The sequence below is a fragment of the Chelon labrosus genome, assembly GCF_963514085.1.
Source record: "Chelon labrosus genome assembly, chromosome: 17".
NCBI classification, from domain to species: Eukaryota; Metazoa; Chordata; class Actinopteri; order Mugiliformes; family Mugilidae; genus Chelon; species Chelon labrosus.
In genome coordinates, this window is record NC_140350.1 from 15,076,330 (window position 1) to 15,098,730 (window position 22,401).

Consider the following 22,401-nt stretch of genomic DNA (forward strand, 5'->3'; position numbering starts at 1 on the left):
GTAACTCCATATAATGGAAGATATTAATTAGGTAGCTCTTTTTTAAATGTCTTGAGGAACAATGAACAACGCAGGCAGGTACGGTACAAAAAAAGGGTTTATTGTCATATTTACAGCCAGGATGTCAGGGATGTGAAAAGGAAAACACACACAAAAAAAACGTTTTTAATCAAGACCTCACATTTCTCAGATCTCGAGAAATAAAAGGACTGCTGTAAACCTGACAAAATCCGAAGAAATCACATCCCTAATGTTCCCGAGAGCTTCAGGTACTCTACTTGAAGCTGTAACAGAGTGGGAGACGCCTTCCCACTCAAAACTTCCCGTCCTTCATCCGTAACTTGAAATAAATGTCGACAATAAGTGCTGATAAATTTCAAAAGCTAAAAAATAAAAACCAATGCATTTTTGATGCCGTCTTTTTTTTGTTTTTTTTTCTTTGCACTCCCCTCATCATGTCTCGGCTATTAACTTTCGAATGAACCAAAATCTTGACTTGTGAATGTGTGCGTCCAGCGGTGTAGCTAGCTAGAGTCGGCATGTAGCGGCTGCACAGAAAAACACATTATACATTTCTGGGCAAATACACAGAGCCAAACATGTCCCAAACATGCACCACAGTCAGCTGTTTTGATGAAGGTATTTTAGCAACAACCAGTCCCAGGATGAGAGATTTTAAACTTACAGTAGCGTTATGGATTATTGCATATTGTTGCATGACAAATTATACGTTGCAGGCATCGGATAGACACCCAAGGGCATATATCCATCTTTGATTTTAGCCAAAAAACTGCTTTTATTTATTATTTTGTGTTGAATGTTTATTGGTTTTTCAGCGGCCGGCCTCAGCGTAACTGATCAAGCTCCTACAGGCATGTAGGTCACCGCTTACTGAGCCATGAACCATGTGAGATAATACTCGCATCCCTTTTTACTTGTTCGGAGAGGCGTAGTGATCACAGCTTAATATAGTGTGCCTTCTTTTTAGTGACAGAAAATCAAATAATACTACTATCATGTGGAAATGCTTTCACCCACCTGGAAGATCAAGCAGGTTCAAAACATCTCACATACTGTCAGGCAGCTATGGATGCCTGATTGTCCACCATACGTTGGTGTTAGAGCTGTAGCTTGTGACCTCAAACCACGTGCCACACTGGTAGTGACTGGCATTGTTGTGGTAGTAAACAATATTTGTAAAAAAAAAAAAAAAAGTTCAAGACTAGGGAGAGACAGAGGACATGCAAATATATAAAGTGGGAAGCCCATCTCAGTCCTTGATGGACTTACAGTAAGCTTTGAAATAACGGAACTGTAATTGTGCGCGTGTGTGCGATCTGGAGGATGAGAAGGTTGCGACCAGCCCAAGCCTTTGTCGATAACGCGGTGCCTCCTCAGTGATGCTGCCTCTTAGATAGGTACCTACAAACACACACATATGCACACGCTCAGTTCATATTTCTCTCGAAGCAGCACCTGTTGTTTGTGTTCCTATATCGACATTTACGCATTATTCACTACTGCTATGCAGGTTGACTTTATTAGTGTTCAGTGTGAGCCCACCTCTCCCAGTGTTTGTGGTTGAGTCCGCTGAAGTCTTCAAGCTTGGCGATCTCTTTGAGATACTGAGCCAGTTTGTACAGCTCCCTGTCCTTCTCTCTGTTGAGATGGGCCTTCATGAAGGGTCGGATCTATAAAGCGATCAAAACGAGTTTCAACAGGACGCGTGGATCACGGCGACGGAAAACACCTGAGGCGATGGCGGCGGCCTACCTTCAGACCATTCTGTGGGTTCATGAGGAAGTTTCGTCCGATGTCGTCAAACATGATGGTGTTCTTCCTGTTGTAAAATTCTCCGTACTTGCCCCATATCACGCCCAAGGGCTTCACCTGGAAAGGTGCAAGCCATCGAAAAAAAAATAATTAAGAGACATGTTATTCATGTATGAGTTTCTTAAAACTCATCAGAATATAAAAAGGTAAAGCATGCAGAATATACATCACTAAGCACCTCATACAGGAAGCAGCCCAGAGAAGAGATAGAGCTGCTTGGCAAGCATGATGCATACAACTTTATACTGTTGTTATAAGCCAGTATTCCCTTAATTGTCTCCATACAATCCTTGTATCAGAGAGATGTTATATGTTTTCATGAGTGTACCAAATGACTGGCAAGTATGTGTAACCACAGCAGTGAAACAGGCCTGTACGTTCAGCTGTGTGTGTGTGTACCAACCTCCACGACTCCTCTCTTAGGGGTGTGTACCGTGATCATGGCTGCACTGTCCAACATGAACGTGATCTTGTAGTTTGGGTTGTCTGTCACACCCAACTCCTACACGCACACAAACACACACAAACACACACAAACACACTGGTGTTATCTTCAGATCCCATCAACACTCAAATGCTTTAGGTTGAATTGATTAATACTGCCACCTTTTGGCTAAACAAAGGTACAATACAGTAGAGTACTTGCTTTCATTTTGGCATCAATCCACTTCATACTTGTAGCAGCTAAAGGAAAAAAAAAGATAAATGATGAGTGCGCATTTTTTTTTCTCGTATATTCACTCCTTTTCACAGGCTTGTCACTTTGTCAGAAACTCCACACAAGTGACGTGTGACCTACAGACCCCAGAAACATCTATAACCCACTAAACAGAAACACATTTGTTAAAGACGTGGCCCATTCTGCTTTCTTTCTCCTTGTGAGCCAGATGTTCATTTTGGCCTGAACTGGTGGGAAATTAACCAGGAAAACACATCTGAGCAAAATTATATCGGGGAACATATGAACAGCTTGTCCTCTAGCATGTGTACTAAAGTGGAGAAGAGAAGAGAAGAGAAGAGAGACATACACCAGATGACAATGTCGTAGTCCTCGTAAGCTGACGTCAGAAACTCGTGGAGGTACGGTCTCATCAGCTCGTGGCCAGTTTCTGCACATGACTTGTGATCTAGACACACATAAGATCCGAACACAGTATCCACAGTTAAACAAGCAACGGTGAAGCTGGTCGATATCAATGTTGCAATATTGTAAAAGTTAAACTACAGTAATACTTATGAGCCAGATTCCTGGATAGACAAGTGCACGTATCAGTATCAGGTATCTGTAACTCACCAAACAATGTGTAGTCCACATCCAGTACCAGGAGCCTCTTGCCTTCTCTGGGAGGGTTCAGTTCCTCCACCTTATAGTCTTTCACCCTGCGGGCTATTTTGGCCAGGTTCTCCTCTCTAAAGGCACGGAACAACATTTGTTTCACGCACAGATTCCTCCTCTCACATTCTTCTATGCAGTCTAAGGCGCACATAATTATCTGACCTGTTCTCCACTTCAATGACGTCCTCCTCGATGTCAAAATCATTGACAACGTCATCGTTCTCGGGGGGAGGGGCTAAAACCTCTTCCTTCACAAAACAAAACACATTTAAAAGTGTGTTAGTCGGTCAGATAAAGGGGAACTAGTGTTTTTTTTAACAACCTGGACCTTATTGCTGGCATAAAATACGATCGTTTACTCACCCATATAACTACTGCGCAATTTGTAGTCAATCGGAAGATAATTAGATCTGCGTATATCCATATAGTGGGAGTGACTGGGGCACCGAAACGCAGCCTCTAAGTAACGCATTATCTGCCGTGAAACTCGTTCATTTCACCAAATTTTGTTATTGTACGCTAGTGCTATTCTCCGTTGAGTCTACAGTTACCTGTTATCATCATCCGGGGTCTGTAGGTCGATCTACAGACCCCGGACGATGTCTTCTGACCTGGATGATGTCATCTCTGAGCGCCGCGCGCACCCGCGACGGTCGACTTGTTTACATGTAATTTCCTGCTGCTAGTTTTTCGCAGCATGGCTGAATATTTTTCCAATTCTGAGGTTGTGGGCGAACCGTAGCAAGCCGACTGTTGCGGGTGTAACTGTGTCAAGGCAAAGTTGACGTGCGAGTCCACAACCACAACAACATATAGCAGCATAACCGCGTGACTTCCTGACCAATTAAGCTTAAAGCTGGTTTACACTTTCAATAGGTAGCATGCTTTGTAAGCCTACAAATTTGCGAGTCAATCAGTCAAATAGCTAGTAAACTAAGCCCAGTTTCTTCACCCCACCACCTACCAGGCCTTCTTCTCTGGTGCCCATCATCATGATCTTGGTGTTAGGCTTCAGCTTCAAAGAGCCCAGCTTCACTTCATCCTCTGCAGGTTTACCTGTAGGCGGGAATGAAAGAAAGAAGAAAAAGTAGAAACAGATCGAAGTCACTTTAGCTGCAAACCATGCTCATCTTACAGCATCAAATAAAATAATTTATAGACCGCATTGTCAGCAGACAGGTAAACGCAGACTTTAAATTGACACGTTTGTACATACAAGACATGAGCTGATTATAAATGAGGTTTAGCATAGCCAAAGCCTGCAGAAATGTGGGGTTGAATTTATTTAAAGAGAAGTGTATTTAACTCAGGAGGGCTTGTTCCTTAAGGTAATGCAAATATCCAAAGCAAATCAAGAGTTCTGTCGTTTCTGGTTCAGATGTGTTATTGCATTATTTACTAGCCTGCTCAGGAACTACACACTTGTGACCAGTGATGCCCTCTCACCTTTGACTTTGAGTCCCAGTAGTTTCTGTCTCTCTGGCAGCACCCCAGTCAAGGTCTTAATGGACTGTTTCAGGTCCATCACCGTGTCCTCCTCAGACAGAGAACTGATGGAGTACTCCTGACCTCCCCACTTTATGATCACTGACACCGACATGGCTCACACAGACTCGTCACACACATACACACGGCTGCGGCTGGAGTTAGGTAAGCACGCTCACAGACACACGACTGTAAGCAAATTTTCCCAGGAACAGTTGCAAGACATGCACACCTTGCAAAGAGAAGGGGACAGGCAGAGTAACAGAAAGGGTGTCAGTGTGCATCTGGCTGTAGCCTGAGGCAAATCACAGGAAGTAGCTAATGGTGAACCACAGAGAGCATACCGTTGCATTACAATTGTTAAGCGTGTGTTGTTCTCACTGGCTAATTCAAGACACAGCAGCCAAATGCAGCCTAATCAGAGGAGACACTGTGACTGTCCATGGTGTTGATATTTTTAGCACGAGATTGCTAACAGTTACTAGCAGCAGTGTAAACACGCCCGGTAACCTGCCAACAAGCTAATATTAGCTGACTAAACTCTACGGTGTGGGAACTCTTACCTGGTAGCACAAGTTAACAAGTAACGCTTGCGGGAAAAACAGGCAAATCTCGTGCAGAAGTTAATTGAATGAATGAAGTTTGCCGTTCAGTTTCATTCATCCATCGAGAGGCGCACACTCTGCTGTTCCCGGCGTTCCGACGCTTTCCGGCAGTGACGTAGTAAAAAGGCTTTGTTGCCATAACGACCATTCAACGGATTAACATAAAAAAAAAAACGTTTAATAGTTTCCACTTACGTCTTCATCAAATGTCACCTGGTGAATATAAGACAAAGAAAAGATGTATTTATACTTTTAGATACTATATATATATATTGTATCTTCATACATTTTAGATTACCACATATTTATATATATATAAATATATGGAATAAACAAGGATATGGAAATATGTGGTAATATAAAATGTATAAACATCATATACAGTATATGATAAGTAGATGATATACACAGTATGTACTAGTATGACACTGATTCTTGGGAATTTGGATAAAACAAGTTTTAATTTTGAAAAAGTTAGTTAAATTACAAAATCTGAAAGTATATCATTATAGACCAAGGTCTTGGTTGTTCAGCAATGTACCGGTGTTGTTTTTAACAAAACATAAGCGTTTTCCAGTTATTACTTTGTTTTTGTCAACACTGTCAGACACAATAAAGAGGAAATAATTTTTTGTCTAGTTGTTCTAATATGTATTTAAAGTTTTTAAATCATTATCTGTGTATTCTTAGTACACATATACGCTGTTAAATGTTGAATATTCACTTTTGTTAATTTTTTATACTGTTTCACATGTGCCCCTTTAAAAGATCTAACATCATACAATGTTTACTTTAAGCCTAAATAGAAAAAGTAATGTTTTTTTTTATTTAACAAACATATTTTAGTATTAAGAGAGACTACTACTTTAATAACAGCACTGAAGAAACATATTGAAGCATATTCATTTAAAACAAATAAAACTCCCTCTGGTGGTGGTGACTTTAGAACTGACTGTGGTAATAGTGGCCTACATACAGTTCCAAAATGTATACCACTCAAGTCAATGGCTTCTTGGTTCACAACTTTATTTAACTACTTGGGCCAAAAAAATAACAATCCTGAGCACTGTGAGAAAAAAAATTTCAAGGAATATAAGGTACAACTAAGCAATATCCCAGTACCGAATCCCCATATAATCAAATATCAAATAGTAAAAAATAAAGTCATTACCAGTAGGAATAATGTACAATGCATCACTGACATCATCTTAAACTGTCATCTAGTGCCCCCACTCATAAAATAATACATTATTATTCTGAGCCCTTTCTCTTACATCCTCTTGATACTTGTATTTGTGGAATGACTATGAAATTTGTGTGTGTGTGTGTGTGTGTGGGGGGGGGGGTTACAATGAATGTTAAGTTTGAAAAAATGTTGTCATGCCATTTTCATTTGGCTTTAGTCACTGGAGATGCATAGCCTACAAGAGATATTGTATACTATGTTTAGATTAGTAGTAGGTGACGTAACATGACGTAAGCCAAATGAACATTACATAACAGTGAATTGAGAGAGAGAGAAGGCACATCTCATCCCCTAGGGTTGGATGATATGGAAGAAATATAGGGGGAATAACATAAATAAAAAATATAAGAGACATTAATGAGACATTACAGGTAATATTGGTATTTATTGTGATCAACAATTATATTCTAGCCTCCACTGAGGACCATTTGGAGGTTTTTATCAGCACCGCCAGACTGTACGTCACCACTGTCAGACAGAAAACCTGACGGTGGTGACAAAAAACAGCTCTTTCACATGATATACATGAGTTGTTCACATTAGCCATCTTCTTTCCCCTCTGTTGCTAGCTACTTCAGACCTCTTATACATTTATGTCATAATCTAATCTGACATGTTATGGTTGTGACAGCAGCAGTGTCCAAACCTATGAACAAGTTCAAGAGAAAATAGCAAACTTACAGGAACTTGAGTGATGTTGAGGCATGCAGTAGAGCTGAAGATTTAAAAATGGGGTCCTCAGAAATAGTAGTTGACCTTGTAGTTGCCTGATTTTATTTCTTTTTATAAATATCTGACGGTGGTGATGAATATAAGAGACACATTTTGAGCATATTGTTCAAAACTCACTATTTGTAGTTCTTAACACATATTACTCTAATGTACTCTTTCATGTGGTAAAGATGTTATTCAATTCAACTATTACTTTTTTTAAATCAAGTTGAAATGACTATCTCCTATCCGAGAACAACTGATTTTGTAGGAAGTGGGCCGGCATATAATCATTAAATTAATAAAAAATAAAAATAAACTTCTAAAAGATCCTTACATATGTGCAAAGGACCCCCTGATTATAACCTTGACTCTTTTTATTCATGAAAATGTTATTGATTTCCAACAGAATAAGCACTTTTCCTAATGGGACATGTTGTTTCAAAATTCAAGCAAATAAATTGTGTGTATATTATGTAAATAAATATGTTGTACAGAAGTAGGTATATGAGTGTATGAGATTTAAACAAGATGTATAAATACTGTATAAAAGATATGTAATTTGTAAGATGTATAAATTATGAAATATATAACTTATATTTGTTGATAACATAAAAATTGCTAAATTGCTAAAGTCCTTTGCCCTGAACTTAGTAAACTAAGTCTTAGTAAACTAATCAACAGCCTTAATCACAGTCTAATTTCACAGAGGATCACATTATGGTAAAATAAAGATAACAGTCACAGGTTTCCAGTATTGGTATAAAGAAGAACGGGTTGTCTGAAGATTTAATGGGACGTGCTACTTTGCGCATGCCCAGAGCATCCTCCTCGCTATTACGGATAATGGCTGCGAGGTGAGATGAGCGGATGGGCCGCGTCCTTTCAGTGTGAAGCGCACCCATCAAGAGGACCGTTAACTCGGGCGGTGCCGAGTTAAAATGGTCGATATCCGACCCGAAAAGCATCCCGAAACTGTTGTACATAGTGCGAACATCGTCCTTCAAATGTAAGTCCCCCTTTTTTTTTTTAAAGTTTTTCCGTAGCGGTTGGGCGCCGTAGCTAGCTCGGGATCTCTGCTGTTTTGCTAGCTACGGCACAGTTGCGCTGATCTGGCTTAGGAGGGGGGGCAGTTAGTCCTAATCTTTAAACATTTTAAGTTATAAGAATATGTGTTAAGGTTGCGTTTTAAACTGTTGCGTTTTAGCCAAGCTTTACCCAAGCGTATTGTGTGCTTTTTTTGTTTGTTTTATCCCTGCTGTGTTGAAGTTAGCTTGGTTGTTGTTAGTAGTTAGTTGAGCTAACCGACAGCTATGTTAGCCGACTACGTTAGCAGTAATTGTTGGCGCTGTGCCTGCTGCTCGATGCAGCTCATCCTCTCTGCACAGCACGTACACTGTACTAGCTAGTTTACATTTTTCCCCACGCATATAGAAATGAAAGGCGTTAATTTTAATGTTTACTACACCATGTGGTGGGGCAGTTTAGTTGGCGTAGAAAGTGTTGCAGTCTTTTGCGGGGGAGCTTTTTTTTTTTTCTCCCCCTGTCGAGACGGCGGGGTTACTAGAGTTCATGTCGCTCCACGGTCGATGCAGCACTCACTCATCCACAGCGTTTGCAGTGCCTGTGCTTCAGCTAAACTGCACAGCTATACACATTAGTCCCACAAACTTCACCACGCCGTACCCTCTTGCAGCGACTGGATTAGGTACAGATAAAAAAAATCAGCGGACCCGGCCGCGTTACATAAATTTTCGGATTCTGCGAAGTGATCTGTTTCTGGCCAGTGATGGTGAATTCACAGTTATGTAAGTCGTCAGCATCTTGTCCCGGGCTGCGAGGAGGATATAAAGAGATGGAAACTCTGCTTCCTGGCAACTTGGATCATGTCTTTTTGCTTTTTTTTTTTTTTTTTTTTTTGCAAAGTGGAGTGGAAACATGTTATTTAAGTGGCACTCCTCCAGAGGCTTGAGATAGAAACTGTATTCTGATGTTAAGTAAAAGCATGTTAAATAGTTTATTATGTTTGGAAAGCAGCTTCCCTCCCTGGTGGGATTTCCCCTGAAATGCAGTATACTTCAACCAGAGCTCACGTGTGAAAAGGTTGTTTGCAGCACCTAAACTGCAGGGTTGTAAAACAAGAATTTCAGTAAAAAACTGCAGGAGCTCTGTTGTGTTGAGTCAGCGTTTCATTACTGCTGGAATAATAATAAAAAAAAAAAAAGGGCAACATGTTGCTCCCTGGAATTTCCCATTGCCATACTTTGAATTTGCTTAAGCTCCAGTGTTTCTGGATGAGCGCCTGGTTAACAATGACTGAATTGTTGGAGGTCTGTAAAGTCTTCCACCACGAGAAAAAGCAGGATTATCAAGGTTTTAATGTCACTTCAGTAATTAAATTAGATTGGAACTCGGTGTTTGCTTTACATGAAGTCACAGCCAATCGGTTTTACCAGTGAGTTATTTGATGCAGTAGATAAAACTCTTTCTGGGAAAATGTCTGTTGCAATGATGGGATTAAGTCAGGGAAAGGGAATACAACTGTTAGGCAGTCTTTGTATAACAAGAGTAATGTAATATCCAAACTATTGTTAAGCTGTGTTTATATTAACAAAGCTTAAGTACACATGAAAAGTAATATGTTTTCATACGCGAGTAGCCTCAGATCTTTCCATCATTTCACTCTTAAATCACGATTAAAGTGATTGTTGATAGTGGTACTACACAGAATTTACTATATGCATAGGTGTGTAGTATCTCTGAATACATATTTGGTCTTTGAGTGGGTGTGTAAACAGTGTCGGTTTTGATTTTGATATGAAAGTAAATACTGTGAGAAGATTGTTGCGTACTGTAAGTTTGCCATCTGTTAGCGTACGTTGTTATACATTGCTGTATTTAGTGTGATTTAACTCACCTGCTTGTACTATACTTGCTTGTATGGTATTATTTATATGCCAGAGTTTACTTACATCCACATAAAGTACAGAGTTAGTTGTTTAGTTTTATAAGTTTATATGGATTATAAAAGATTCGTACCACATTGCAAATTGAGCTGGAAAACAGGGATGCCATACCACTGGCATCTGCTCTGGATAAACAACAGATAAGGATTCAACAATGGTGATCAGGCCAAGCAAGAATCTTGACAAATCTCACTGTAATGTCCCAAATACATACAGTGCTATCTCATTGTTTTGAAGCTGGAAGGGAGATGGTGGATGTTCTCTGTTGAGGTGCTCTCACAGAGCGTTTGTGCTGCTGCGATGGGCTAGCCTAGAATCTAGACGCGCCCCTAGCGGCAGCAAATTACATTTGCTTCCAGGGTCAGTCTAGTTACTCTCCGTTGACTTGAGATTTCGAAAAATCCAAGATGGACCGGGCCAATCACGAGTCGGTGGGCGGGCTTAACATGATGACGACTGACCTGCGACCATAAGTTCCGTGTATTACGCGTGAATTCCCCGTCCTGCTAGAACTACCAGAGCGATGGCTGCTGCTAGCGAACGACTTTCTTTCGAATCGGCTTTGGCCGCCGCTCTGAAAGACTTGAAGTTAAGCTTTTCTCTGAGAAAAGAACAAGAAAACTGCACTGAGGTCGTTCTTACAAAAGAAGGATGTATTTGGAGTTTTGCCAACCGGATACGGCAAAAGTTTGATCCACAGCTTAAAAATGATTAATGCAGGAGAAACTCAACCTGTAGGCGAACTCATAAAAAAAATTAAAAAAAAAACAGGATGCAACAAGAACTATTTAATATCTATTAGGATAATTTTTTTCCACAACACATGCAAGGAACTCTCTTTTCCGTCGCTCTGACTACGTCACCTTCTTCGTTGCTCTGATTGGTTGTAGCGCTATCCTATTGCGTGGAGAGGGAGTTTGAAAGACAACCGTTTATCCCACCCCGCCGGTTGAGCCCCGTCTATGGAGAGTGCCCAGACCCTACATTTAATGTGGGTCTGGCTCGTCAGGCTAGCGATGGGCTGTTTAATTTATAAAAATGTATATTGTATTGGTTATCTGAAGCGTTCACACACATACTTTATTTAAATCATACTGTTATTTTATGCAGATTAATTTATTTTCTTCCGTATCTTATCCTGATGCTGCTGTGAAAACCTCAATTTTCTCCTACGGGCATCAATCAAGGTTCATGTTTTCAGACTGTTATTCATTTGGCTGCTAGTATGCCAGTGTAACAGAACAGTGCTGGAAAAACTGATGACGCTTACATGGGAATAAGCAGATTTTTTTTTTTTACGCGTGCCCCATTTGTCAAAGCCGACCTTTTGAAATTGCACCTGCATAAAAAAAAAAAAAAAAAAAAAACACCTGAAAGTGTGACCACATAGTTTTCACAGTTGCTTGTGCAGTATTTATGATACGATCTGGGCTGTTGGCGGGAGAGCGAACAGAAAGGCCTGCAGTCATTTGCATGCACTCGTCTAGATTGGGGGGTTTTGACTGATAGATTTGACTATGCAAATCGAAGTTGGTGCTGAAGCAGATCTGAATTGGTTTTGGAGTTTCCTATTTGCAAGTGTGGCTTAATGCACACATGTATACTGTTCTTTATCTTTAGTTTTTATTCTTTGAGCCCTGAAATCTCCTTTTTAATGTCTGCATGTGCAGGTGTGACTGCATTAGCATGGTAAAATTTGTTGTACATGCATTTATTAAATTTTCTGCTACTACTAATTTGCTTCATGTGAAATTGTTTTGTTCTCCTCCTTCCTCTGTGGTTCGCTGCCTCTTTTGTGACCTTCATTATCTCCTCTTCTTTGCCTCTAGTTCACTTTCATCTTTTTTTTTTTTCTTGATTTTATCATCTGTGACAGCATTATATTAAAATTTCCCTTTTTTTCCTTTTTAATTGATTCCTCTCTTCAGAGTACCCGCCGTTAACATCCAGTCTTAGTGGTCAGTTCTGCCTGCGGATCAGAGGTTAACCTGAAGCCATGGCATTGAAGGACCGCGTGGAGGCTGTGCTCAATGTGGGTCTTCGTGTTCCCAGCATCATGCTGCTGGACGTCCTGTACCGCTGGGACGTCAGCTCCTTTTTCCAGAAGATACAGCGCTCCAGCCTCTCCAACAACCCCCTGTTCCAGTACAAATATCTGGCCCTCTACCTGCACTACGTAGGTCAGTGCTTTTGTATCACACACACACACAGCACCTTTTCATGTGTACATATCCGTCCTGTATTAATACTTCTCAGATAGATTCACTAAAAAATGGCTAGCAACACACTGCTTTTTACACATTAGACAATGTAACATGTATTTAGTCCTCAAGTTGTCATGACCTGCACCGTATCTATTGTGTACGTCAAAGCCAGCATTTGAGATTTTCACAGTTTTGGTTGGAAATCCCCGTTCAGTAACGTTAGCCCTCTGCGCTCAGCATGCGGTCAGCAAAATGCTCACACGTGGCAGTAGGCAGGAAGCCATGAGGCTGGGCTTTGTAGTGTTTTCAGAGCAGTCAAGAGGGATTATTTGGCATGACAACAAGTGGGGTGTGACCGAAAAAACCACCTGATTTAGCCGGTGGTAAAATAAAAAAAAAGTTGGTGAATGCAGCGTGAGTCCAGCTGTTCGGGTCTTGCATCAGCTGTGGCTTTCAGGGAATGTAAGACGGTTGTGGCAGTCGATATGATAGCAGCGTTGTGCTGCGTGTTATTGTGCAGGTGGCACTGCCAAACACAAGTGAAGGATTTGGTTGGAACGATATAACAATAAAAAAAAAATAACAAACAGATTGTCCTCCAGTATCTCTGAACTGAAATCCACGTCTTCCAGTATTAGAAATCCCATTTCTGGATCAGTAACAAACTCTCTGACGTAAAAATAGTGAAGTAATGAAATGGACAACATTCCTCCAGTGCAGTCAGATGTGCATTTAAAGACTCTTTCCAGCTCTGTCCACGGATTGAGCTGCAACTGAGTCGTTGTCAGTTGTTTTGATGAGACGTTTCACCTGAAATGTTGAATAGCAAATGTGTTTACAAGCCAGTCTTTCCCAGCTGCTCTTAACCATGTGATCTGGGTAATGATGCACCACCTTCCCAGGTCTTACACACATTCACCCGGAATAGTACTCATAAAACAATGTCTCGCGTCAGATTGCCACAGAGCCCTTTTATGAATGTATAAAACAAAGTCTGTGCAGAACAACAACTTCTCGAAAAACACGGTAGTGATGCGATGATGAAGTTGACACCACAAAGCCTCAAGCTCAGTGTTGAGCTTTCTTTGTCTGTGTTTGTAAGTGTCTGTGTGTGTGTGCGCTCTCAGACTTGGCTGCAGTTGGTTAATGAGCCAACAGCCTTGGTATGCGCTGGTGTGCGCTACGGATGGACCAAGAGAATAAAGGGCGAGTCAGGTAGTAAAACCTAAGTAAATGTTGCTATGCACCGACGGGTGTTTGGACATGGTTTTAGGTGGTGGGCTGATGTACAGTAAAGCTGTTTGCAGCGGTGACATTTTGACTTGACCACCAAAAATAGCTCCCTGCTGTTACATAAAAAAAAAAACATCTGTCACGCATATGCAGATTCAATTAGTCACATTTGTAATTGAACACGTAGAGTGGTCTGCAAACAGGAAGCTGAAGGGACGCTTTTAAAATGTGTATACTTGAGTGTGTAATTTTAATTTTTTTATTCACGTGTGTGACTTCCTCACAGGTTACATCCTGAGTTTGGTGCTTCTGACTCTGCCTCGTCAGCACCTGGTTAAACTCTACCTGTACGTTCTGACGGCCTTGCTGCTCTTTGCTGGTCATCAAGTCTCAAGGTACAACACACACACACACACACAAAGATTGAAATCCCCCAGTAAACATGATAAGATGCAGCTGTCCAATGCTCTGTTACTGTACTGTCATATTTACTGAATCTCATTTAGACTTAATGTGGAACATTACCATTTACGTTTAATTCATGCCACTATAATAAAGTGTCCTGTTATCATTAAATGATTAAATGATTTGTACAAAACATACCACCGGCTCGTAAATTTTGTTCTTGTGTTAGTTTATTTGAAGGGCTAGACATTTTGTGATTGAGCTATACTGTTCATGTCAGTGATATGTAATTACTCACAATAAATATCCTTATTATGTTGTTATGTTGAGCACTTTTATTTCTCCTTGTCAGGGACTATGTTCGCAGTGAACTGGAGTCTGGCCATGAAGGACCTGTCTACCTGGAACCTCTCTCCATGAACAGATTCACCACTGCCCTCATAGGTATAATATTATAAATGGATGTGACGAGATATGAAAGTGACCTAGGTAGGAGGATGATGCATTAGATGCTTTCTGATCTCTTTGCCTCGCTCTCTCTTTTATTGTTGCGCATTCATCTAGAAAATCAATAGTAGTATGGGAGAAAATGAACTGCATAGATATACAGTATAGCAGCAGACTGACTCCTTATGGGAGGAACTAAGCTATTACCAGCGCCACAATTGCAGTTTTATTGTGTATATACCTCAGTTGTTCTCTGATTGTGTGACTATAAAAAAGAACTAAGCCTTTGTTTAGTTGAGTATTGTTAAAACCGAGCCTTGACCGCGCCAGATACCAGCTACTACAGTAAAAGATGCATTTTGAAATCGTAAATGTCTCTCACTAGATAGTAACAGCGGAGTCTCCTGTGCTATAAATAGAGTATACTGAGTGCTGACCACAACAAAGCAAAAATAACATGGATACAGGGGAGATTAAAACCACTGCTGCTAGTCATTCTGACAGTTTCTTTTTGTACTTACCGAATTTATTTACCTCACTTACCAAAAGATCACATTAGCAGTAACTGTGCACTCTTTTGTGCGTATACTGTATACTGTATGTTTTGTTTATGTGCGTACCTGCGTCTTCTTTCAGGTCAGCTGGTGGTGTGTACGCTATGCTCCTGCGTGATGCAGACGAAGAGGATCTGGCTTTTCTCTGCTCACCTCCTCCCTCTGGTGGCCCGACTGTGTCTGGTTCCGCTGGAGACCATCGTCTTCATCAATAAGTTCTCCATGATTTTTACAGGTCTAGAGGTCATTTACTTCCTGGCTTCAAACTTACTGGTACCATATAACCTGGCTAAGACTGCCTACAGAGAGCTGGCTCAGGTAATAAACTGTTAATTCAACCCAACGTGGAAAGCTTTCCAACTTTTCTTACAGTATCTCAGCTGTAGTAGTTATGAGAGATTTTCTTTATATGTCCTAATCAAATCTGCCCTCTCCTGTGTTTCTGCGTGCCTTCTTCCCCCAGGTGGTGGAAGTTTACGGGCTGCTAGCTTTGGGTATGTCTCTGTGGAACCAGCTGGTCCTTCCAGTTCTCTTTATGTGTTTCTGGCTGGTTCTGTTCGCTCTGCAGATCTACTCCTACTTCAGCACCAGAGACCAGCCTACCTCAAGGGAGAGGCTGCTTTTTCTCTTTCTTACCAGGTGAGACCAGATGCCTTAGAGTCTGTTTTATATATGGTATATATTGATATATAGCCTCATATGGTTAGTCTCTACTAAAACATATGGAAAATTAATAATCTTTATTAAATTGGACATGTAACTAATCTTTACTCTCCTCCTCCACCTCTGATTTCAGTATTGCAGAATGTTGTAGTACACCATACTCTCTATTGGGTCTGGTTTTCACCGTCTCCTTCATCGCACTGGGAGTTCTCACATTGTGCAAGTTCTACCTGCAAGGCTACAGAGCCTTTATGAATGACAACACCATGCACAGGTTGGTCATTGTTCTCGGAGGGTGTCTGCCGTTTCTGTGTTTCTACCTTTAACAGTTTTTGTCTGGTTCCTGTCTGTGCAGGGGGATGACAGAAGGTATCACTCTGCTGATCCTTGCTGTCCAAACTGGCCTCATCGAGCTGCAGGTCATCCACCGAGCCTTCCTCCTTTCCATCATCCTCTTCATTGTTGTCGCTTCCATACTGCAGTCCATGCTGGAGATAGCTGACCCCATAGTCCTGGCCCTGGGAGCGTCCAGAGACAAGTACGACATGCACCTCTTTTTCTCCTTAGAAAACTTAGGGGGCTTTCGCACCTATATTTTGTTCCGATTCAGGGAGCAATTTAACCTTGGTTCGGTCCGTGTGCCTTCAAGACTGGTATTTTAAAAACAGTTTTGTGATTGGTTGTAATTTTGTGGAAAAATGGATTTCAGGAAATGAGCAAATTATTTAACCAATAATGAAGCACATCTATTGCTGTTAAGTGGTTCATGTACCCACACAACAGTGACAACAGTGTTTGTGTACGGCATGTATGATGATGTGGCACACTGCTGCTCTTCTGGAAGTATGCAGCTGCTACTATTCCCATAATGCATCAGCTAAACTACTTGGTTATTCTAAGGTAGTCATATCAGTCCACGTGACGTGTGTTCACACTGCAAATAACCACCTTCTCTAACCGGGACAGAGTGAGATTATTGTGTTATCACAGCCCAAATAAACCGGCCTGAGGGATAAACACACCTGATTTCTAAACATCGACCTAGGTGTGAAACGCCCTTTTTTTGTAAATGATCCTTGCTGGTCATATTCCATAATCATAAACCAATAAAATCTGTGTGTTTTGGCAAGACGTTTAATGTTTCAAACTAGCTGGCATATTGTTTTATTACCTAAAAACTCAGACTTTAAGATAACAAGAAATGTAACCTGGCTGAATGCCTGTAAGGATGTTGAACCTTATACTTTTTCCTTTTGCACGCTCTGCTCCTGTCCCGTAGGAGTTTGTGGAAGCACTTCCGAGCAGTGTCTCTGTGTCTCTTCCTGCTGATCTTTCCAGCCTACATGGCTTATATGATCTGTCAGTTCTTTCACATGGACTTCTGGCTTCTCATCATCATCTCCTCCTCAATCCTCACCTCGCTGCAGGTAACACACAAGCACGCTGCAGCTTACGTACAAATACAATTCATAAACAAATTCATCTTCCTCTTGGTCTTTTTGTATAAAGCACTCTCCTCTGTCGCTCTCAGGTTCTTGGTACTCTCCTCATCTATGTTCTCTTCATGGTGGAGGAGTTTCGTAAAGCTCCAGTAGAGAACATGGATGAAGTTATCTACTGTGTGAATGGGACTTACAGATTGCTGGAGTTTCTGGTATGTGTCACACACACGCAGAATACTGTATCTCAAAGAAGCACATTGAGAAGGCATCATATAACGGTGTCATACAATATGACGACAGTATCTCTTCCTCACTGTGACTGGTTTCCTCCCTTACCAGGTTGCAGTGTGTGTGGTTTGCTACGGCGTGTCAGAGACTGTATTTGGGGAGTGGAGTGTGATGGGCAGCACCATCATCCTGGTCCACTCCTACTATAACGTCTGGCTCAGAGCCCAGCTGGGCTGGCAGAGCTTCCTGCTCAGGAGAGACGCTGTAAACAAGATCAAAAGCCTCCCCACCGCTAGCAACACACAGCTGGAGCAGTACAACGACATCTGTGCAATCTGCTACCAGGTATGAGCTGTTCAGTGGAGATGCAAAGAGACTGCATGACCAGTAGTTGCTTTTGAATTCCAAGAGTTAAAGCTAAGCTAATGTGAAATTTGATTTCTTTCAGGACATGAACAGTGCTGTGATCACTCCATGCAGTCATTTCTTCCACGCTGGCTGTCTGAAGAAATGGCTGTATGTTCAGGAAACATGTCCTCTCTGTCACTCACAACTCAAGAGCCAATCACCAGCCACCACCAGTGTCCCCAACCAGGACGCCCCTGCGGCCAATCAGAATCCTGCAGGGCAGGACGAAGCTGACAAGAAGCAGGAGGATGGCGCTTTTGAAAATAATGGGACAGAGGAAGAATCAGTGGAGCAGGAGGGAGACGGTGGACCTGCCGTGTCAGCTGGCGAATGTTCTTCCTCCTCCTCCTCCAGCATGCCCTCTGCCTCCCAACATCTTGTCAAGCCTCCATTGTCATCCTCCTCTTGTTCTTCTTTCCCACTTCTGACTGATTCTCCGCAGAACCAGTTGTCCGCAGATCATTCCTCTTCGTCTTCCTCCTCTACCTCTGACACATTGGACATAGCCGACACTCCTCCATCTCAGTCCCTGAGCTTCACCCCCTCCATCCTTCATCGCTCGTCGTCACAGGTACTCCCCTCAGTAGAGATGACCCCAGCTGAACCTGAGCCCACCCCTCAGTTGAACTCGGCTCTGGACAGCCAGGAGTCATCTACTGGTCCATGTTCACAGTCTGACCAGTCCACATCCCATTCTGAGGAACCTTCTCCTCCTCCTCCATGCAGCCTCTGAGCTCCATCGTCACACACGCGCGCTGCACATGCATGCACATTTAAAGACACAATCCAAACGCTCCATCTGCTTTTACTTCTCCAGCCACGGGCTCTCCTGTCATGTCAGACATCCAGCTCCTTCATATCCATTTTGAGGAGGAAAGAAATCCCCCAGCCGACTCTGAGAAGATTTCAGCATTACAAAATGGCACCGGTTACAGCTTCACAAGATATTTCTACTTTTTAGACAGTTGTCTGGAAACAGTTTGTCTGAACGTGTCCCGTGAAAAGCTTGACTCATGCCAGCAGTGATTTCATTACAGACACAACTCTACCCATCTATCATTTCTTTTCTTTTTGGAGGGGATTCAAACTCAACACAAAAAATGAGGACTCGGTAAACTCATCTCAGTAAAAATTGGGAGCTCTACATCATGTCCACACAATGTGAACTCTTATAAGAAGTATATCATGATTTTATTTTTATTTTTATTTTTTTTGACATTTTTACATGTAGCAACATTTCCAAACTATTTTTTTTTTTTTTTTTTTTTGGTTCTTCTCATTTCAGTGCCAGACATTTAATTTGGCTGGTTTCTCCCATACTGCCTTTGTTTGTGCAGCTGTACTTTCATTGCTGTACATGTCAAGAGTATTTGGTGTTCCCTGTAGTCCTGTATGTGCCATGGGAATGAATCAGGAATGAATCAGAGGTTTAGACATCTCTGGTGAACGAGGGCTGCGTTTTAAACCGTGACAGAGTCTTAACATTTCATGAAGTCCATATCTTTAGAGAAGATTTATTATTATTTTTTTTTTGTCTGGATGACAGTAGTTATGTGTATTAGTGACTACTAAGCATCAGCAGAGACTGAATGTTGTTACTCGAGGCCATCACATGACCTGCAGCCTGGTGCTAAGCAGAGGATACACGCTGTGGTCTAGAGAAGTGTCGCGGTGTGAACAAATTGGTGCGTTTACCCAGAATAACTAATTCATTTCATGTGTCAAGCTTCGGCTGTTACACTGCTTCAATATTTAAATCAAACTTGTTTGGCTGGTCCCAACAAAAACAACAACAACAACAAAAAAAGATTATTTTCCTCATCGCCAAACTTTTGTATTACTGTTGAAGAGATGTTATTTTTACATTACCGCTTCATCAGAACCCACAGTGCAGGCGTAGAGCAGGGAGCACAAGCTTTGCCGTCGTTGGGTTTATTTTATTTACTCATCCGCACGTAGCTAATTCCCAAACACTCAACCAGTCTTTGAGACGCTCATAGCTGGCGGCAATCAGCCCCGCTCCATCCAGTCACATCAGAGAAACCTGTATCTCTGTCCAAGACCATCAAGGATCCTCCTGCTCCGTCACTGAGCACCATGAAATGTAACTACCAGCATATTGAGCCGTTTAATAGCTTTGTTTCCACACACACGCTAGCACACGCTCCTCAGTTGGCTCCTGTGTTTTGCGAACGGGGGCCGGGACGCGGGAAGAAATGTGCGACGAAGGGAAATTAACCGAGAGACTGAAACTTGAGAATGCCGAGTACTGACTGACGCACGCTTGTATGTAGAGCTTGCACGCTGCCACCGCAGAGTTTGTTTGTCCCCAGCGTGCTCGGACCTCGCCGCCGACGTTCTGCCGACGCGTTTCTACCATTTTCTTTGTTTTGGGTTGTATTTGCACTAATGTCATTTATACTAGCAATGCTACAAAGCTGTTCTGTGGCTGTCGGCAACCAAATACCCTCTGATATTTGTGTACGAGGAAACAGCCCAATCTGTTTGTGTGTGATGTATATACATGTTTCTCTGTATGGTATCTATATTTAACCAGAGGAGTGTAAATAAGATCAGGGCCTGAGTTTTCCGAGGCTTCCCAGCGGTTTGATTATTCTTTGTTTCCTTACATGCCTGTGTACAAAGACTAACTTGACTAAGGAGCTTTTTGGGAAACCAAGCTTTCTGATCTGTGAGACCAGCCAGTGTTAACTGCTTCTCCAGTCTGTATGACGCGCCTTCAAGCTGGTGTGATCACTCCGGTGCCCTCTACTGTTAGGAGTAGGATCAGCATGGCGCAGACGGGCGGGAGATGCACTAGATAATATTCAACAGTATTGATTAATACCACTATTACTAAAGGTCTTATTACTATGAATGACTTTATTGTTGACATTGAAAAGCGTTGGCTGCGGGGTTGAGAATGAATACATGATCAATGTAGGATCAAACCGGGCCAGCGCCGTGTTTGTGTTTATTTTTTTAAAGAGATGAAATGTAGAGATTGATGTATTTTGCACATGTTCCTCCGAAAGTTGAACATAAGGACTCTGTGTGTACGACTTCTCATTATCAGCTCCATTCCTTAAGATGGTGGTTTCTGAAGAAGCACTTGAAATGGTTACAAAGATTTGAATGGCTTTCATGCGCATTTGTTTTTCCATCCGTGTCATGCAGAGAGAGATCACCCTGCAAGATGAAATGTGACATGACCCACACGGTGACAACTGTCATTGGCAGCTGTATGTGAATTTGCATTGCAGTATTAAATGATCAATCACTCAGCAGAGAAGCCTGTCAGCTGTTGATTCCACGTCTATTTGCTCAGTTTTTTACTCGACGCGTTTGGAGGAGTTAAAGTTCCTCCGGGCTACGACGTATATATTTCCCTACATGTATTTAATATTTCACTTTATAACCTTTCACCTGATAACTATAATATGGATGGAATATTTTAAAAGCAAACACTTCAGTCTTCAGATGCATTATTTTGCATTCCAGCGTGTCTGATATTTCAGCTGCAGGATTGACTTCATGTAAAATGCATCAGTGACTGTAAAGGCTATTTGTCTGTGAGCTAATGTGCCAACAAACACATGAACCATCACTGCTGCTGCTGCTGCTGCTGCTCCCACTGAGCAGTATTCATTTTAAATTATAGCTCCTCCTTTTAGGAGCTTTAATGCTTATTGATATTCTGATCAGTGTTTGCATTCATCTTCTGTAACCGCTCGACCTGTGAGGGGTCGCAGGGGGGCGGCTGGAGCCTATCCCAGCTGTCATTGGCCGAGAGGCGGGGTACACCCTGGACAGGTCGCCGGTCTATCCCAGGGCTAACACAGAGAGACAGACAACCGTTCACACTCACACCTACGGCCAATTTAGAATCACCAATGAATCTAACAAGCATGTCTTTGGACGTTAAAATTAGTTATTTTTTTTTATTTAACTTCCTAATTGATTATGATGCAAAAACAAGCCAACATTCCCACATTGTCCTGAGCTCGTCTCCACCTAAATATTAACGCTCACGGAGGTTTATTTTAATTTTAACATGGCCTGCACTGAATTTGAGCTGGAGAAATGATTTGTACCTTGCACCTCTGACCAGTCGGTGTGACAGTCAAGTCAGCCTTGCATCAAATATCCAGATGTGTCAAATATTAAATTTTTCACAATTCAGTCCAAGATCACACCTTTAAAAGTGTCGGCAAATATGGAAATGGAATCTATAGCTGCCACCGAGCACTCGTTATTTAACCGTATTCACTGAATGCATTTTCACCACTGCTCCTCTGACTGACATCCGGTTCCGAGGCTCCCCGCACATTTTTATTTTCAGATTTATTCATTTGTCTCAAATTTAGGACCTTGCTCCATGGTTGGTTTTTGGACTTTCTGCCTGGCATTGCCTTGGTTCCTTTACAAAAATTGAATGTCAAATAAAATGAATCATCCACTCTGGACAGTCTGGCCTTCGTTGTTTATGCTTGAACTTGCAGAAAGTTGTTTAATTGTATGCGTATTGTTGTTGGACTTTTGTCTGCCGTTGAACTGAATTGTGTTTATATACACTGTCAATAACGATCCAGATTGTCTCAAGATGCTTTACAGAACCCAGAGAGTGAAAGCTCT

At 41.7% G+C, this 22,401-nt stretch overlaps 2 protein-coding genes across 3 annotated transcripts; one reads left to right on the top strand and one right to left on the bottom strand.

Annotated features, from left to right (window-relative positions):
* Nucleotides 1-12: 12 nt before the first annotated feature.
* Nucleotides 13-5,340, bottom strand: ublcp1 (ubiquitin-like domain containing CTD phosphatase 1). 2 transcript variants are annotated; one of them, XM_084564396.1, is made up of 11 exons: nt 5,218-5,340; nt 4,616-4,886; nt 4,134-4,225; nt 3,332-3,417; nt 3,128-3,243; nt 2,862-2,960; nt 2,480-2,517; nt 2,237-2,335; nt 1,774-1,890; nt 1,564-1,691; nt 13-1,422 (listed from the first exon to the last, which is right to left on the bottom strand). In XM_084564396.1, the coding sequence occupies exons 2-11, from the start codon at nt 4,767-4,769 to the stop codon at nt 1,395-1,397; spliced, it is 957 nt and encodes a 318-aa protein (XP_084420522.1). In that variant the 5' UTR covers nt 4,770-4,886; nt 5,218-5,340; the 3' UTR covers nt 13-1,394. The 2 variants fall into 2 exon arrangements, with proteins under 2 accessions (XP_084420522.1, XP_084420523.1); XM_084564397.1 differs by having other exon boundaries at nt 4,616-5,322.
* Nucleotides 5,341-8,001: 2,661 nt separating this feature from the next.
* LOC311502311 (RING finger protein 145-like) lies at nt 8,002-22,224 on the top strand. Its single transcript, XM_084564483.1, has 12 exons — nt 8,002-8,225; nt 12,111-12,362; nt 13,906-14,014; nt 14,377-14,468; nt 15,108-15,343; nt 15,489-15,664; nt 15,822-15,962; nt 16,044-16,226; nt 16,968-17,115; nt 17,220-17,342; nt 17,470-17,703; nt 17,807-22,224. The coding sequence occupies exons 2-12, from the start codon at nt 12,179-12,181 to the stop codon at nt 18,497-18,499; spliced, it is 2,319 nt and encodes a 772-aa protein (XP_084420609.1). The 5' UTR covers nt 8,002-8,225; nt 12,111-12,178; the 3' UTR covers nt 18,500-22,224.
* Nucleotides 22,225-22,401: the final 177 nt, after the last annotated feature.